This window comes from Alnus glutinosa, chromosome 11 (assembly GCF_958979055.1).
Source record: "Alnus glutinosa chromosome 11, dhAlnGlut1.1, whole genome shotgun sequence".
NCBI lineage: Eukaryota > Viridiplantae > Streptophyta > Magnoliopsida > Fagales > Betulaceae > Alnus > Alnus glutinosa.
The window spans coordinates 8,492,452-8,512,078 of NC_084896.1; the positions used below are offsets into that span (position 1 = coordinate 8,492,452).

Consider the following 19,627-nt stretch of genomic DNA (forward strand, 5'->3'; position numbering starts at 1 on the left):
AAACTATGAGCAACAGAATTTGTATCCCTCTTTACATGATCAATTCTTCTCAACTGTAAGTGAAGCATACCGTCTTTGATTCCGCCCACAATATGTCTAAATTTGCTCCAATTTTTGCCCTTTGCTTTGATCGCATTGACAATCTATATAACATTTCCTTCCAAAATTACATAGAATAGGGGATTGGTACCTGGACAATAAGGTTGTGCACAATCACTCACATTAGTAGGATCCATGTATGTGTATCTTACTCATATAGATCACACCAATAGGAGTGGTTGTGCACAATTATTGTGCAATAGGCTTTTCCCCGTAGAATAACATTTGTGGGTGCATGTTACTTCCTAGGATTTGCTTATTTGCATAGCATTATTCAACACAGATAATACATCTTTTTTTTTTTTTTTTGTAAGTATGAATTTTTGTTCAACCGGAAAGGGTACAAACATTAAAGCAGAGGGGTGGGTTCCCCAACAATAAACCCAAATCTGAAAAAAGTAGTACCAACGTGAAGAGTAACATGGTAACCAAGGAGGGAATTGTGAGTTTTCAGTTCCTAGAGAAACTGAAAATATTCCAACCCTATTTACCTTGAACAAAGCCAAGGCTTGGTTCGCACAAGACGGATAAATATCAAATAAGTGGTGAACAAGGGCATGACCCATGCAGAGGACTTCAACCCGGTCCAAAACAAACCCTTTGAGAGGGTTCGATGACCACTAATCTGGATATGGAAGAGGATTGAAACCACAAATAACAAAACAAAACTTCTAGTGAACGGATCTCCAAAAGAGACCATAACCCAACAAAGAAAAATACAGAAAAGTAAAAACATAAAGTATAAACCTATCACAAAGCATCGGAGGTGACGAAAATCTGCCGAAAATCGTTCTTAGCAACAGATAGCGGTGTGAATCAGCGCGCTCAGTGTCTAGATCTAGCGTGTGGGCTGCACGCTCCAACGCCGGAGTGCCGGGCGATGAAACGGTTGATAGTGGGTTGAAGGGGGAAGAGCCATGGTTCTGATAGAGTGGGTCGCTTGGCGTATGGGCCTTCTGAAGTTAGTAGATCTAAGGTGAAAAACCTCAGATCTAAGAACTTCAAAATACCGAGGGATCCACGGCCATTAATGGGAGGCACACCAATCCGATCAAGTGGAGGAAAACCCACCAACGATGCTATAGCAACAAGTCTGAGGAGAGGCTAGTGAGAAATCTAGCAAGAAAAGTATCACAAAGGAAGATAAGGACCTCAAAGGAGGCGTGCGCAGGGCAAACAGGATGAAGAGAAGAAGAGGGGAAGAAAAGAGGGGGGGAGAGAAGCTTCAAAAGCTTGGAGCTGCTCTCCCATGGTAAGTTTGATAGAGGGAGTTGCAGAGAGAGTTGGGGGCGAAGCCTATATTTTTTCATTAATACATCTTAATTTTTAATCCCTTGATAAATGGGTAGCAAGTGAAGGTAGTTCGAAAGTCAGAAATATCTGTTAGCTTTTCAAAGATCCCTAATCCAAAAGTAAGAAAAAAAAATACTACCACAACCTTAGGCTCTATTTGTTTTGCATAAAATATTTTCTGAAAAACATTTTTCTTATTTTTCGGTGTTTTGTATCCAAAAATCGGTTGCCAAAGGTTGTCAGCCGTTTTCAGTCGCCGTCAGAAGTTGCTGATTATCTATACAAACCAAAAGCCGAAAAATGTTTTCACCTGAAAATATTTTTCAACTTAAAATACTTCACATCATAACAAACGAAGTGTTAGCCAAAAGGGCAAAAAAAAAAAAAGGCCAAGTTATTTAATTACCACCATAAGCTCAATGCAATATTATTTTGAAACTAGGGCTGAGTTGGCCAAACTCAGATCAGGAGCTGCCAAAATCTTGAGCTGCAAATATTAAAATAGAAAAAGGGTCCTGGAAGAAGTTTTTGTCATAATATTGTACTATGAAACTGCAGTCACTAAAGAAATTCCCACCAATAAAGTTCATTGGACAAGTGTCGAATTCAAGTCCAAAAGACCCCCATCTTATATATATAGTATATACCATACATACAAATGGAGCCAAGTAGCTGAGATAAGATATGGACCAGGAACTTATGCTACCACCTTCCAGATCCTTTATGGATTCCCCATCCATTTACCTCTTGGAATTTCCTGCGTCACCTAGCATTAAAATCATATGATGAAACAGCAGTTAAATCAAACTTCAACAAGAATTGTGTATTCATATTTGATGACTTGCCCATCATTGATTCCAACATGATATAGTTATGAATATATTCATGTTAAAACTTCATAACCATCAAATTAGATGCTTGATGTATGGAACATACGAGCTTTTCAAATATGATGTTAGAAAGTAATTGTAGGTGTTACAGATAGTAGAAATGACTCATCATTTTACCCCAAATATCAAGTCTGTCTGCTTGGTGATTTGTGTAGATTGACGCTGAGGTAAAACTTAATGAAATACTATGAACACAGACCCTATCAAAATCCGAATTTAGGGCTTTCCTCAACTAAATGATTCATGAATCAACTACAATCTGTCGGAATTAAGGTATAATTGAGTATTTAACCTCTAATTTCAAAGTACAATGCATCAAATATTCCATTCAAGCGGCTGAGGAGAATGGTTTGGATACAAATACGCCATCCACACTAAGAACGTCACTCGAAGGAGCCTTTACTCTTTCAAATACTCTTCCTAGGAGAGGTGGCCAAGTGGTCGATAGCTCTGGTCTTGAAAACCAGCATAGTTAATAATAATAATAATAATAAATAACAATAAAAGAAAAAAAGAAGAAGAAATGAACTATCGAGGGTTCGAATCCCTCTGTTTCATTACTGATTGATCGGCGAGTCCATTGCCATTTGGAGCAGGAATGGATAACACATGATAATAGGACTTCACTTCAAACTTTCTCATTTTGGAAGGGATCCAACAAATTCTATCATCTCTTCCTTGCCTTACTATGTGAAAATACAACTCAAAGAAATAAGAGACCGCTTCCACCTCCCAATCATGCACTCGTCTGGTAAAGAATCTATTCCATTGAAGGTTTTCATTTTGGAATTGCACATAATCCGCCACCTACGCACCCTTACTACATGCAATACTAAATAAGTCTAGATAAGAAATCTTCAAGGGTTGTTCCCCACACCATAAATCACGCCAAAACCTCAGCTTGGACTCATCTTCTACCTCATATCTAACAAATCTAAAGATAGCTTCCCATCCCCTCTTTATATACTTCCACACTCCCCACTCCGAAGGGCCCCACAACCTCCTTACCCAACATCCCCTCAAACTATCATACTTAGTTTCCACCACCAATCTCTACAAAACTTACATCTCCGTAGCATACCGCCATGACCACTTTCTCAAAAGAGCTCGGTGAAATTAAATCAGATTTTTTATCACCACCAATCCTCCTAATTTTATTGGAGTACAAAATTCCAACCAATTCACTAAATGGAATTTAAACTCATCACCAAGTCCACCCCATAAATATCCCTCAAAAGTGTTTCAAGCCTATTAGCCACATGTACAGGAATAGAGAAGAGAGACGTAATACGTCGGCAAATTAGAAAGAAAGAATTTTTAACAAAGTCGACTTGCCTCTCTTGGACAGATAAAGCCTCTTTCATCCTACCAAACGATGTTTCATTTTCTCAATAATGTCATTCCAAATAGTAGTAGCCTTGTAAGAAGCTCCCAAAGAATATGAGCCAAAGCCTCAAAATCACCCATATCACCTAAAAGAACCAACTCTGCTTTAGTCAAATTAATTTTCAGCCCCGAAACCACTTCAAAACATAAGAAAAGACACTGCAAATGACAAAATTGTTCACAATCCGCCTCACAAAAATCAAAGCATCATCTACAAACAATAAATGTGACTATAATATCTTCATTATTCCTCGATCCGACTGAAAATCTTGATAAGAATCTCCTATCCATTGTAGCATATATCATCATATTTGGTGCTTCCATAACAACCACAAACAATAATGGAGACAACGGATCCCTCTATCTTAATCCACGCAAACTGCTAAAGAAACCAGAAGAAGAACCATTAATGAGAATGGAAAGCCAGACCGTAGAGATGCAATGTGCTATCCAATGTCTCCATCTCCCTCCAACTCCACATCTCTTCAACAAATATAGCAAAAACTCCAAATTAACATGATCGTACGCCTTCTCCAAATCAAATTTACACAACACTCCAAGTTCCCTAGATCTAATCCAACTATCTAGACATTCATTAACTACCATGATAGAATCCAGAACTTGTCTACCTCTGATAAACGCATTCTATTAACTTCAAATGATCCCAATACCGATTTCAGCTTGTTCGCCAAGACCTTAGAAATAACTTTATCAAAACCACCCACTAAACTAATTGAATGGAAATCCTAAATGTCCACTACATCGGCTTTCTTGGGGAAAAGGGACACAAAAGTAGCATTAAAGCTTTTATCAAACTTCCCTTGGCCATGAAACTCCTTGAATACTTTCATGATGTCCTCTCTTAATACCTCAACACTTTAAAAAAACAAAGCCATAGAGAATCTGTCAGGTCCTAGGGCCTTATCACCATTCAAGTCTCTCACCACCTGTAACACTTCACTTTCTTCAAAATGTCTTTCCAACCAATTTTTCACTCCTCCTTGTCAATGGAAAGGAAGAAAGGCCATCCAACTTTGGTTGCCAACTATACTATTCGAAACATTGCCGTTTGTAGAACTATACAATATGCTCCCTTATTTATGTAGACATAGCCTTGTTAACAACTAAATACTACACCAAGTTATTGCTTCTATGTGAATTCACCACTCGATGAAAGAATTTAGTATTTTTATCTTACTCTCTCAATGACTTCTGCCTCCAACTCACTTCTTCAAGAAGGATGATCCTCTCCAACTCTCTAGAAATATCTCTCTTCCTCTACCTTTCACCCTCATTTAAAGGTCTTCCCTCTGCAATCATATCCAGTTCACGGATACCATCCAAAAGAACCTTTTTTCGCTTCCCTACATTACCAAAAACCTCCGCATTCCATTTCTTCAAATATTATTTCAATGCTTTCAATTTTTGTGCCAACATAGCTAGGAGAACCCTAATAATAACAGGACAACCAGCTCCACGAAACCCTTTGACTTCAGCCACACATTTTCAAACTAAAAATACCAACTACCCCTACCCGCCTCACAACTATCCAACATCAAAGAAAAGTTATCCGACAGGATTCTAGGAAGACATCTATGAGCAACATTCGGAAAATGTTCTTCCTAATCCAGAGATAGAAGGAACCTATCAATTCTAAACCATGCTTGAGAATCACGATTATTAGACCAAGTAAAATTCTCCCCTCCAAGCACGATGTCCATGAGGCCCTGATACAAAATGAATGCTAAAAAATCCAACGTCGCTAATGACTGTCTAGGATCACCTGATCTTTCACTAGGAAATCGAACATTAAAATCACCCTCAATACACCACGACACCTCCCATAAACTCATAAGGCCAACCAAATCATCCCAAAGACATTTTGTTTCAACATCATCATGAGGGCCATACACACCCACAAACGGCTATTCAAAATTCTCAATAACACTTATAAAGGAGCACGGTTGCAAAAAAATTTCCAATCCTCAATCTTCTCCACCACCCACCTATCTCACATTAACAAATCCCTTTTGACGCCGCCCTCTCGATCCCAAATATGACCAGTCTCCACATGTTGCAACCCTATAAAGTATGAATTACCTCCCTAGATATATACTCCATTTTTGTCTCTTGTAAACAAACAATATATGCCTTCCAATCCGCAAAAAGACCTCTAATCCTCAATCTTTTCTCCTTCTCATTCAACCCTGTCACATTCCATGATACAATCTTAGGTTTCATAAGCAACAATTAGCACCCCTTCCCTTTCCTTTCACACTATTAGAGTTACCTCCCTTAATGTCATAATTAACTAAACACACCAATCTCTTTAACTCACAATTTCCAATATTAGCTGACTTAACACTTAAATCCAGAATACTACTCACCATTCTGATGCCAACTTGCTTTGATTGTAGTGAACAAAGCCAACAATTGGTCCTTGAAACCCTCACATGATACCCCACTACATGACAAATTTTTTACCCTCAACCACCCAATCTAAAGACACTGAATACAACACTCTCTATTCCTCAACTACAACAACTGGATAAACATTCAACGGCTCACTTAAACTCCTCATCTGAGTAAGTCACCACAGCCATAGATGGATGAATCATATCCCCACGATAAACCTTTTCCAATCTCATACTCAATTCCATTCAAATAGTTTACCCTTACTCCTGGCCCTCAAAACTTTCTTTCCCTACCCCATTCTCCAAGAGCGCCAAAGGGGCCCCAGATCATAAATTCAATATGGGCCTTTTATTCTTTTGTCCACAATCTACCACCTAATGCAAATATTGATCACCCAAATGATAGTCTACCCTTTGAACTAACGAGCTCTCTGAAGGCATACCCACTTCCAAGGACCCACTCACCCCCAAACCTTTCCCTTCATTGTTACCTCCTAAACAAACGCCAAAAACAACACACGATGAACTTCCCTGTAACACCAGCCCACTCCTGCCGTAGAACTCCTTCCCCAATGGCATCAAATTTTCCTTCAGTCTTATCTGAGTAAAACCCAGTTGTTCCAACTACTTTTTACATAATGGTCTGAACAATCGCCAAGCTTGCTTGAAACCCAGCATCAACTCCCCCCCCCCCCCCCCCCCCCCCCCTCCTTCAGTCTTGTTTGTGTAAGAACCCATATGCTCCGGCATCTTCTGTCGTTGTCTAACCAATCACCGAGCTTGATGATGCCCCAACATCAACTCCCTTCTTGACTACATTACTCACAACTTCTTGCCGAGTTGCTGCTGGAGAAACGTCTGTCTTACTAGCCTTGCTCGAACTCGCCACACAACCCACTTCTTCTTTCACCCTCCATTTCACCTTAACTATTGGTTGAGACTGCCGATGATATACAACCCCAAATCACGAGTCTTCGAAAGGGTTTGGACTTCAATTCTTTCAATCACCTCACCCATAATCTTCTTCCCATCTGACCCTATAGGCTTATTTAGCCTAATGGCCACATTGGCCCTGGAAAATATCGAGCCCAATCCTTCATTCCCCGTAACCAGAGCCTTTTCTCCTTCAGTGGGCTTACAAATAGAATTTACATTCCCAGGCCCATATGTTTGGCCCACTTCTAACATCTCCAGATACCTCTTGTAACACCTCAATTCCATATTGGGAAGAAATGAATAACTCATATAGAGTGAGTAGTTTATAAAGATACTCATAGGTGCTAAGTCTCACATTGCCTAGTTACTAGGTGAAATTGAGCTTTAAAAGGGATTTTAGCAAAGCTCCAAAATTGACTAGTCTTTTTGGGGTGATAGCACAGATGTGTCTAGCGCTTTTCCTTAGGTCGATACAAATGGTATTAAAGCCACCTAGTAATGTCAGGTCATGTGGTACTAGAGCAATGCATGACATGACCCTGACAAGGACGTCATGGGTTTAAGGGGGGAACTTTGTAACACCTTAGTCCCATATTGGCAAGAGATGAATAGCTTATATAGAGTAAGTGGTTTATAAAGACACTCATGGGTGTTAGTCTTACATTGCCTAGTTACTAAGTAAAACTGGACTTTATAAGGGATTCTAAGAAAGCTTCAAAATTGATTAGTCCTTTTGGGGTGATAGCGCAGATGTGGTTAACGCTATTCCTTGAGTCATACACCTCTCCACTTCCCTTTTAAAGGATACCAACAGCTCTTTTACATACCAAAAATTAAGGGGATTCCATGCCCTCAAAGGAAAACTCAATCTATCACTCCTTCCTACCATTTTTCTTTTTATAGGTAATAAAAGAAATAGCCTTAAAAAAACGTAAAGGCGCCCTTAAGCATACATGGACTATACAACAAAACAAAAGAAAAACAGAAAACAAATGAAGAACACCCAAAAAAACTCAAAAACAGAAGAAAGGCTCCATTAAACCCTCAACTTCTTGCCCCTAACCTGGCTAGAACCCACACCCCTAGCACTGAAATTGATCGAGCATTCTAGATTCTTGACATCTCTTTTCCCTTTTTTCTTAGGAGCAGAGTCAGAGAGCTGCCCTTTATCAACAAAGGTCAAGAAATCCAGAAAACGCTTCTCAGACACCTGGAAAGAAATCCTCATCGTGCAAAAACACGACTTAACATCTTGCACTACCCTGGGGTAAACAACCCCTCCCCCAGGATCATCCCCCTTCGAAGACTCACCCACCTCGCAGACCCAAGAAGACTGTTGTTCCCTCCAAGACATCCCAGGTAAAAACTGGGGAGAACACCCATGCATTGAGGAGAACGGCCTCGGTGGAAACAGAACCCACTTAAAAGGGGGAAGGAACACCCCCCTTGCCAAATGGATTCGACGCCAAACCTACTGACAAGCACCCCATCGAGAAACCCACGTCTACTGGCGACTGAAAGAGCGCCGGAACGGCAACTGAGGAGCAACTGACGGCAACCACCACTCTTCAAAAATATCAAGCTTCCCGAAGACCCCAAACTCCTGCACTGATGCGTCACCTGCAGCCCTTTTCTTGGAGCATGCCAGAAGGTCCTTACCCAGAGGACCGGAAGAGGACCTCTCCAAAGCGTAACAATCCACCGCCTGCCAGAAAGACTCCAGCTCCGGACCCAACGAAATGATCATCTCCACCTCGCACCAAACCACTGCCGCTGTCTAAACCAGAGGCCCGCCATCAACTGGCGAGCGCACCACCTCAGTGAACGACAAAACACTTGCGACCTTGCCCAAACTCTTCCTCACTGGGACACCACTAGAAGAAGACGACACCACCGTGGTCCCCAAAAACAGCAACGCTTTGCTCAACTCCCCCGAAACACGACCCCAATCCCGCCCATCACGGCCTTTAGGAAACACAACCATCCCTCTCCGGCCACCCACAGCATACACCACCAACTCCAAGAACCGGCTGAAGCTATTCCCACCTCTCCGAACGATAGTCACCTTCGAACCCTACCTGAAAAAGATTTAACGAAATCCTCGGAGCCAGGATTTCACAACACCTCTTCCACCATCGACAATAGCAAAGCAATGCATCGCTCACCCAATAGAACCCACCTTGAGAATCCTTTCCTCTTCTCTGCCACCCTCAACTCAACAGACCCTTTCACCACCACGAAGATGAAGGATTTAGCCTCTACAAAGAATCGACTCTCCATACCCTACCGCACACGACAACCCCCAAAGGGGTTCACAACAACCGCGCCTCACATGGCTGAAAACCAAAGAGATGCAAACATAGATCTCTTCAGGGTTGCCGATCCTCTCTTTTCTTAACACTCCTTGACAAAGAGAGTAGAGGAAAGAAGATGAAAGTGAATTGAGTTTGAGAGCTTGCGTGACGCGCCTACAAGCGCCACCGCTCGCGAAGAGAGGGAGTATGGGGCGTTTCTCTTACCTTTTGAGTCCCCAAATTACCCACAATACCCCTACTCGAAGACCCAAATTCCTAAGAATGTCCCTTCCTTACCAGAGCCTCCACATACGGCAATCATCCATGATCCTCTAGCCACAACATCACCAGACTAGCCCCAAGCTCTTTTCCATAACTACTCCCAACAGTATCTTTCTTCTCAAAATAGTGGACCACACACTCCTTTCTTGGCTCTCTGGGATGATGATGAAACTTTGCCACCCTTTTGCACCATATTCTAATACATCCAAAAATCTACCATGGCTATTCACACACCTCTAAGCAACTTGCGCTATACTATCCACTATGAAAGTCTTACAGAAGTCCCGTTGATCGTCTCCTCTAATCAACTCCACCATTTTTAACAGCCAACCCACACTCGGCTTGCCCAAAATCACCGCACAGTGAACTCATTTGCTCCTCTCAACTAGATGAATACCTCTGTTCCTACTTTCATATAGAATTTTGAAAGATTTCACTTCAACATAGAAGTAACCTAGATAGCCCATCGCTAATCACTAAGAGGTACAAAACCATACCTCTGGAACAAACTCCTGTTGTCATTCATAACCTTCTGAAGATGAACATGATTTGGGGGGGCAGGGGGGGGCATGGTTCACAATTAGAAAATTAGGTGGAGATATTCAACCAACATGCTTATCTATACTCATTCTCACCTTTCTATATAACAATTTAGATTGAACTTAAGTTTCATAAAAAATAATTTCACTCACTGCATCATGAATTTGCAAAAGTTGGAAGTCCCATCAATGTACATATATCGAGCCTGTTTGGTAACCCATCCTAATATTTTCAATTCCCATTTCACTTCTCCCAAAAAAATCAAATCAAAAACATTCCAACTTTTTTACACTTTTTACATCACATCAATAATTTTTTATTACTATTCAAATAAAAAAACTCACTACAAAACAAAACTTTTTCACTTTTCTATAAAACATTCTCAAATTTTATATCACATCAATCATTTCATACTACTATTCAAATAAATATTCCAATTCCCATTTACTTACCAAACAACTTCATCAGCTCATTTGTAGTGATAGTTAACTACATTTCTTGACAGTCATGGGAGTTATCTCTTACATTTTGAAAAATAATTGTATCTTTGGAAACGAAAGATTTTAATAACCAATATTTATGTCAATTAGCTTTGGAGCTTATTTGGCAAGGCAATCCCAATATGCCAATTGGCCTACAAATGAGCTTAATATTTTAAATCCATTGCACTTAATTAAAACTTCAATTAAGATATATGAATAAAATACTAACCTCTGCCTCACTGTCTCTTGCGCTTAAGTGTGTTGATATTCTTCAAGATGTAACTGATGACCTCCTTTAATGTGGCTTTCCTTTCTTCTTTGAAGTTCCAGAGCTCAGAAACAATGTAACGGCCACTTGGATTATACTCGTTTATCTCTTTCAATGCTGTAATGACAGTCATGTATATCCCTTCCCCCCACTCCTGTTTGAGACTTCGTAGCTTCTCATCTTCTTCATTTACTATTTCCTGCATCAAAGAGCGTCAAAATATTTTTTTTTTTGATAAGTAAGAGATTTTCATTAAAAAAGCGTAAGGCGCCCCTAAGTACACAGGATGTATACTTGGGGCTTATGAAATCAGACAAACCAACACAAACAACTTTCTTTTTCAGTCATCGTTTGAATGCTTTAAAGCACACACTTCATATGAGAAAAAATTTGTGCAATCAATTAGGAGACAGTTCAGCCCATCATGAATAACTTGTAAGCAAAAATCAAATATCTACAAACTAATTTTGATTCATGCTTTTATAATAACAACATAAACAACTATATGATATAAATGACAAATGCAAATTCACACAAGCTCCTAAACAAGTGCATACATGAATACAGCAATAAGAGGCTTAAACAGTATTTAAAAGAATATACCTGGGTATTACCATCGATATCAACAATTCTAAAAGGATGCCAATTTGGATCCTTCAAATTCTCCTGCCACAAGGAGCATAGTGTCGAGGCCTGCACATTTGCTTCCTCAAGGGGAAATCGCTGCTTGCATGTATTCTGAAACGGCTTCGAATCAATTTCTCCCATTCTCTTTATTCCAATATTAGTGCGACCGCCCAGCATCATCTCCGTCAAACCCTAAAGAAGGAAAAAAGAAAAGCAGCTTCCATTACTTATTAGTTACACATGTAAACATGAAAAAGTTACTAATGCAATTTTTTTTCCTTTGATTTTAGTATATGGCATGATTATGGGGAGATTCATCTCTAGGAGCCTATGTCTTTTTACTTTATGGTCCATTAGACGCCATTATGGCATGTAGGACAACACAATTGGTGGTAGTCCTCTCTTATCCTCAAACTCTTGCAGTCGTTTCAAGAAAACTAAAAAGAATTAGCTCACACAATTGCTATCAATTGAATGTCATTGGCTTGTTTCTTAAAGTGACCAGTCACAAGCACATCAATGATTAAGGTACTTCATCTCGTTTCTATCTCCTTTCAGAAACGACAATGTGAATTGGATAATAAGACATTTGCTACTTCTGATTTTTGAGATCTCTCAAGTGGGACATTTCAATCAGTTGGTTCCTGATTCCTATGTGTAACTTGAAACTACATATTTTAAGACACATTTAATACAATCTTCAACACAATGATGCTAAACCACTTTTTAGCACACTATTGAACTAGTGACTATTAGACGCATAAGGTCCCCAAATACATAGACACATGCAAATAGACAAACATATATATAGCAAAAGAAATCATACTGCAATGAATTGTTTGCGAGCTTCTTGTAGCTCATCATTGCTAGATCGCTCTTTAGCAATAAGAACATTATTCATTTCTTCCATGTCGTTTAGATCATCAACTTTTTCTTGCAATGTTTCGTTCATTTCTTCCATCTTCTTCCGAACTGATGTATCATCTTCATTTTCAAGATGCTTCATCACCTGTAGTTTCCCTTTGATTTCTTCAATTTCCATTTCCAATTTCTGTTTAGCATCCAGCTGCTTTTCCAACTGAAGTATCTTACTAATGGCCTCCTCTTTCTCCCTCTGAAAAATTAAAATTCTTGATTAATAAATGCTACAGAAAGTGTAAAATGAAGAGCAACTCTTTTGCAGCATAAACAGACTCTAGTTAAAACCTGAGTCACACACCTTTTGCTCTTCAACCAGCCTTAAGACATTCTCATCGGCCTTTTTCTGCTCCATGGATGCCAATTGAAGTGAATTGTTCCTCACATCATGCTAGAAGTACCAAAAATAAACATCAGTACCCAGCATGAAGTGTAGTTGTACATCATCAAAGCAAATGTTTTGCATGTAGCACTTCAAAGAGCTTCTCTTAAATCTGTCATTTATTTATTTCAAATAAGCCAATACTAGTAGTTTTTATTCAGTTCAAACTGAAAGATACTTGGGGCAGTAAGCTTATATATAAAGATGTAGATATGAAGGATAACAGTAAATATACCATTACAATAAAAGTGAAAGTAGACCAGCATGGGACAAGCACCCAAACGAGCTTAGATCAAATCATACCAACATGTCTAAAACTACTAAGATTTATAACCAACACATAAGAAAGTGAAATTGAATTATAAAAAAATCTTATTTATTGAAAAAAAAAAAATTGATTGTTTGGAAATGCCACATTCCCATATATCACCTTTTGCTTATCCTCATCAAGCTTTTGTCTCTCACGCTCAGTTAGTGCTTCACGCTTGTTCAGTTGTTTGCTCCAGGAATCAAGTTTCTTTTTCTTAGTCTCCAATTCGTGATTTAGTTTTTCATGTTCATCAAATATCCTTCGAACATTATCACGTGAAAGCCGCTGCATCTTCCTTATTTCTGATAAATCAAACAGTTAAATATCATTTTCATGTCATGCATAATGATGATGACATTAACATAATTTAAAATGATGGCATGATTTTTTGTGACTGTCTAATTCCTGGGTCTCAACACTACAAACTTATTTCAAAGTGTAACCTTCAAAAAAAAAAAAAATCCTTTCATAAGGCATAGTAACGAGTAAGTACAAGCCTAAAATTTTGTTGTTTTGTCAAGGATAGTGAACTGAACATGCATAACACCTTTTGGACCTACAGTGCCACCATTTCTATATTTAGACAAGTTTGGCTAAGCATTAACCTAACAAAAAGGCAAGTTTCACCAGACACGAGACGCTGCAAATGAGCATGTGCTTGTATTAGGAAGCACGTATAAAAAAACATAGAGCACCAGGAATAAACCTGCAAGAAAAACAGAGTGTAGCTTGTCTTTTTCCAAGAGCATCCTACTTAAGGACATGGTCTTTTCATTGTACTTGTACTGTAGTTCATTGAGATTTTCATTCGTAATATCGATTTCATTGGCTAGATTTGCCACAACATTGTTTCTGGTCTGAGCTGCTTCCTTGACAATGTCAGATACAGTTCTTAACTGCCCTTTATTGCGAAGGAAATCCCCTATTGGACCTTCTGCATCATAATCATCAGCACGTGCACACCACCCATATGTATTAGAGCCAAGATGTGTTTTACGTTCATTCCAATCCTTCTTGCTACAATGCTCAGTTTCGAACGATTTCTCAAATTCAGTTGCATTCATGAAACCGTTCCAATCATTATTAAATTTCACTATAGCTTGTGCATTTAGGTCATTTTCATCAGAGAAAATATTAACTTCCAATGGTTTAAATTTACTGAACCTTTTCAACCAATATTCAGAACCATGAAAAGTTTCTCTATCCCTTTGGTTGCACACTATGTTAACAATGATGCCCATCCAAGGCCACACATAAAGATCATCTTGCTTTGGAGGCTGAGTGACAGGTATTGGTAAAATTGGACATTGGGTTTGATCCACTTCACTTGCTAGTTCATTCTCCAAGTACTTTGCCAAGGCAAGGTGGTTTGCCTTTTGTTTTGCACTCCTGTTAGCAGAACCTTTACCCACTCCAGAAGCATGTTGAAGCAAATCCTTGTACTTATAATCTTGTTTCTTCTTTCCAGCACAGAAGGGACATCTGAGCGTGCCGTTGAGATCTTTAACTTTGTACTTTCCAGCCCTCAGCTGTTCATATGGTTTCTCTACGTAGTCATTGATCTCAGATTCACTAATATCTGACTCTTCAGAGCTGTAGTCCATTTGACTTTGATACAAACACCGGAAATACTCAGACTAGGAGCCTGTAAGATAACATTCCAATGACCATTAAGCAGCAGTTTCACCCAAAAAATAAATAAATAGTAAAATCATTGATTGCATCCAGCAAGTTTAGAAGAGTGATGCTATGTTGTATTCTCATCCAGACAAGCATAAGGCCAGGGCACACTGAAAGATAAATGATGTTGCAAAGAATATTGCAAGACTGCAATGTGCAACGAAGCAATCATTTAAAAGTTTAAAAGAAGAACTCCCACATTTGCCGGATTAACGTAGATGGTGTCCAATTCAACCACTCTAAAACACGGCCTAATGTGAGAAATAAAAGCCTTAGCCTCAAAGAGAGCAACAAGAAGACCAGGAATGCCAGTGCTGATGCCTCTGAGAGATTAGAGGACAGACAAGCTTTACTTGCACATAATTTCTGAAGAATGAAATTATTTCAAAATGCAGAAGGGAATCCTCATATATAAACATCAATGTCACTTACAAACCAACAGAATTCTAAAACTTCCAAGAAATGGACAAGCTCTTAGCTTCTTATCTACCTGTAAAGTTGCTTAATCACCCTGCCAGTTATGTAATTTTGTTTCCAAACTAAGAGCTTTCTCTTAGCTTTCAGGAAACAGGTTTTCTCTATATTCTGTAATTACACAGGCAGGAAAAGAAAAACCTTTTTTTCAATTGATTCAGATAATATTAGGTCGGTAAGAAATTGAGAAGAAACAGATGAGACGAAAAGAAAAAGAAAATTATAACTCACATGCTCTTAAAACAAATTAAGTTTTTGGGTTCACTTCATTCTTTTCTCGGAAACCAAACAAAGCCCAACAATGTTATCGATCTACTCACCATGAAAAGCAATGTATAAGCAAAGCTCAAAGAGAACAAAGGAAAGTTCCAATTTTAAACAGTGTAAAGCTCAAATTTAACAGAGAAGGAAAGAAAAGAGAGCACCTGAAAGCGATTGTGACAGCTTGACGAGGCGAAACTTTGCGGTTCGTATGTGGGATTTTAGGGTTAGGGTTTCCCAAACAGCTCGGATCTTTGGTCGGAGGGAGGAGTTGAGGAAAGCACCTAAACACAGACCTGACACAGACACTGGCTAGTGGAAGAGTAATAGTGTGGGTTTGTTTTTTTGTTGGTTTTAGTTGGCGGTTTTACCCCTGGTGCGTCGTTGTTAGTCCTTTGGATCTCGACTTTCACATGTTTGGAATTTGAGGATTGCTACGTAAAGCGGAGCTTAAAATGTATATTTCGTACATATAAAATTGTGCAAAATAAAAAAATATCCGTTTGGTACAAAATTTAAAAAGTACTTCTATAACTTTTTTTTTTTTTTTTTTTTTTTTTTGCTTTAAAAATGAAAAACGCATTTTTGAGAAAATTTTTTTTCTCAAAACCCTATTTCTTAATACAATCTCAGCACATAATATTCGATCAATTCCCAAATACTCATTCTTGAATATTCATTTCTTGACGTGGCAGTAAAAATTACCATTAACATCTGTTGGTACAGTTTTCCAATACGAGTTTTCTAATACAGTATCTTCTTCACGGTCCCATGACTAAAATTAAGAGACCCTTCCAGGGTCATACTTTGATGCATAAATTAACTTCTGAGAAAAAAATATGTTATATGCATAAAATATTTAGTTTGTAGTTTATACCTGGGTATGGGGGCCTATTTAGACGCAAAGATATGGAATTAAGTCTGAATTAGGTTTACTACTCCTACTTAAACTAGAAATTTAGGAGTTGGACTGTTAATCAGATTCTTCAAAGAATCTTTATTAGACTCGGATTGAGACTACTACCCAATTCGACTCAGAATATGATTTCCCAACAACATCCAATTGTAATTTTTACTGTCATTTTACAGAGAGAAATCATTTAAGAGTAAACACTTGATAATATGTGTAGCATTTCTCGAGAGATTTTGCTCAATTGTGCCATTGTTTTGCTTGTTCTAATTCAAATTAATCAATTTGGTTTTAAGATTCGTTTATGTTCGACGTAAAAAAATTTTTTGAAATTCTTTTCCCTATTCTCAATATTTTGGACGACCGAAAATCATGATTAAATCTAAAACATTTTTAATTGACCAGAAAAATCTATTTAATTTATGTAAGATGATTTCCATTTTTTAAAATCGTAAACCAATTTCTAATTTGAACTTTTACTTATTGCATGCACTCTCTCTTGCGGTGCATTATTCTCCACCTCCAGCAATAGGAGCTCGCCAGAAACTGCTGCCTAAATTCGTCACCAGAGTCTGCCGGAATCCTCGTCCAGTCATTGCCATCGAAGTTTGCCCGAAATTTGCCACCGAAAGTCGACAGCCTTTTTTTGCCGTCGTCAGACATCACTGGCTATTGTCCGTCGTCATTAACTTTTTGTACGAGCTTTGGTACTCTTATATGTTCTTCCAATAATAGACAAACTAAAATGTTCACTAAAGTTAAATCATGCCATAACTTTAATTAGGTTGCGCAAAACACAGAGGAAAAAGAATTAGGACCATTAAAAACAAGCTTACATTGCTGAATTTTATAGCTTTGTTATTTGTTTTGTTGTTTTGTAGTTTTGTAAAGAAGTTGCTCAGAAACGTAGTTGGTTGATGTATAGCTTGTCTGAGGTTGTGTCATTGTGTTTAAAAAATGCTTTTAGAATCTAAAGAATTTATTGGAAAATTTATCTCAATTATCGGATGATGAAGACGAAGGTAAATCAATGCTTCCAGGATATGCTCAAGACTCATATGATGATATTGAATTATAAACACAAGAAGACAAAATGAACATGAATTATCAGAAAAAGATAAACCAAAAGAAAAATACAATTTAGCCTCCAAATTACCAAAACATTTGAAAAATGCCATTTTTTGCAAAATATCCCCATAATACCCTTGTCACGTGTCATTTTTCAATTAAAAAAATAATTAATTAATTCAAAAAAATAAAAAATAAAATAAACTAAAATTTTATTTTTTTTTATTTTTTTGTTTTAAAAAAAGATGGGTGTTTAGGGTGACATTATTTCTCAACCGCGACCCGATCTTCCCGACACCCTTTTGTCACCGTCCGTTTGCAACGCTGTGAATCCGTGATGACAGATTTTATAGCCCGACTTGGCGAGTTCCAATTCCCAATCATCAACCCACTGATCTCGGTCGAGTTCAAGCTCGCCCCACTCTAGAAATTATCATCCACATGAGAGAAAATATTGTGATCCTCAAGCCCCAGGTAAATATTGGCCAACGTTTTGAATGCCAAAAAATCACATAGATGAAAATGGATATGAACATCAACGAACAAGCTCACGACCGTTGATTTATCTGTTAGAAACCAATCGAGGTCTTCAACAATGATGATAAACTTGCTTGTTGTTTGTAACAAAACAAAATTCAGATTGGAATCATTCATAACCTTCGAAAGATCAATATCATAGACATCGAATGATAGAAAATTAGCCATATCCGCGTTCGAAGAGGCGGAGGCGAGTTCGCCAAGCTACAGGCGTGCATCGTGCCCAACGATAATGCTAGAAAGAAGCAATACGTCCTCTGATCGATCGCAATATTTTTTTAAAAATAAAAAATAAAATTTTAGTTTTTTTTTAATTTTTTAATTTTTTTAATTGAAAAATGACATGTGGTAGGAGTATTATGGAAATATTTCGCCAAAATGTGCATTTTTCAAAAGTTTTGGTAGTTTGGGAGCCAGAGTGCAAGCCTTGGTAGTTAGGGGGGCCATCTGAATAAAATGTGGTAATTTGGGGGGGCTCAATTGTATTTTTTCCATAAACCAACTTTCGACAAGAATGACATGAATCATTTTCGACACGGATTGGCTAACAAGAATCATTTTCAGCCGACGCAAGAGGACAAATCGGCATGCATTGGCCGACGTCAATTATTTTCAGCCGACGCAACCAGATAAAATACATTCGGCAAGCATTATTGATCACGGAATAATTACTGTTCAAAAGTCACTGTTCATGTACGGTTCATCCATGAATTATTTTTTGTTTCTTGGAAGTCTATATAAAGGCATCAGAATGTAAAGAAAGGCAGAGTTTATCAAAGTATGAAGTATTGAATGTCTTACATGAAATGATGATGGTAGCAAATGTTTATAAGGCAATAAATAAGACAGATCATCAAGTAGCAAATAGTTTAATAATTGTTTTTACAGGACAATTAAAATGATCATGGGATAATACTTTAACAGAAGAACAAAGATCATTTTTAAAAACAGCTTATAAAAATGATATCGCTGGAAATCTTATAAAAAATTAACATAATCAACCTATAGATGATGTAGTTAACACTTTAACATTTGCTATTACAAAAAATGTCATAAGAGATCCAACAACATATAGATAAAATATTTATGATAGTTTATAACATTTAAAATGCCCTACTTTAAGATATTTCATATGGTATAAAGATATTTTTCTTTCAAGAGTTTTAGATAGAACTGATAATAGAGCCCCTTATTGGAAAAACAAATTTATAGGAGGATTACCATAAAATTTTGCTCATATGGTTAGAGAAAAATTAAAGGGATAACTTCACAAAAGGGTATCGAATTATACGCAATTTTGAGATAAATGTTCTGAGCTAGTAAACATTTCAAACTGGGATATCCAAATTTCTAAACGTCTTACTTAAGGGTACTCCGTTCGGATTTGCTGTTAAATCCTAATGGAGTACCCAAAATATCCTTATTTTTTTAGGAAAAAAAAAATGTTAGGATCTAGATGTTGGTCAGAATTTAACGAAATTTGCAAATATACCCATGCCTGAATCTTTGAAAAAATTTATAAATTTTTTTAAAAAAAATAAATACAGGGGTATTTTGGAAATTTTTGCAAAATTTA

General features: G+C 37.8%; 1 protein-coding gene across 3 annotated transcripts; it reads right to left on the reverse strand.

The window, feature by feature from the left end:
* Positions 1 to 1,908: 1,908 nt before the first annotated feature.
* Positions 1,909 to 15,926, reverse strand: LOC133881598 (factor of DNA methylation 1-like). 3 transcript variants are annotated; one of them, XM_062320550.1, is made up of 8 exons: positions 15,701 to 15,926; positions 13,828 to 14,766; positions 13,242 to 13,423; positions 12,731 to 12,820; positions 12,338 to 12,625; positions 11,488 to 11,703; positions 10,846 to 11,083; positions 1,909 to 2,149 (listed from the first exon to the last, which is right to left on the reverse strand). In XM_062320550.1, exons 2-7 carry the CDS (start codon positions 14,723 to 14,725, stop codon positions 10,853 to 10,855), a joined length of 1,905 nt encoding a protein of 634 aa, XP_062176534.1. In that variant the 5' UTR covers positions 14,726 to 14,766; positions 15,701 to 15,926; the 3' UTR covers positions 1,909 to 2,149; positions 10,846 to 10,852. The 3 variants fall into 3 exon arrangements, with proteins under 3 accessions (XP_062176534.1, XP_062176533.1, XP_062176535.1); XM_062320549.1 differs by having other exon boundaries at positions 1,909 to 2,158; positions 15,701 to 15,924; XM_062320551.1 differs by lacking the exon at positions 1,909 to 2,149 and adding an exon at positions 2,284 to 3,754.
* Between the last annotated feature and the right edge of the window lie 3,701 nt (positions 15,927 to 19,627).

Coding starts and splice junctions, on each gene's coding strand:
- LOC133881598 (XM_062320550.1), bottom strand. CDS start 14,725: ATGGACTACAGCTCTGAAGAGTCAGATATTAGTGAATCTGAGATCAAT. Junction 12,626..12,730: donor GGCTGGTTGAAGAGCAAAAG/GTGTGTGACTCA, acceptor TTAATTTTTCAG/AGGGAGAAAGAGGAGGCCAT. Junction 11,084..11,487: donor ATATCGATGGTAATACCCAG/GTATATTCTTTT, acceptor TCTTTGATGCAG/GAAATAGTAAATGAAGAAGA.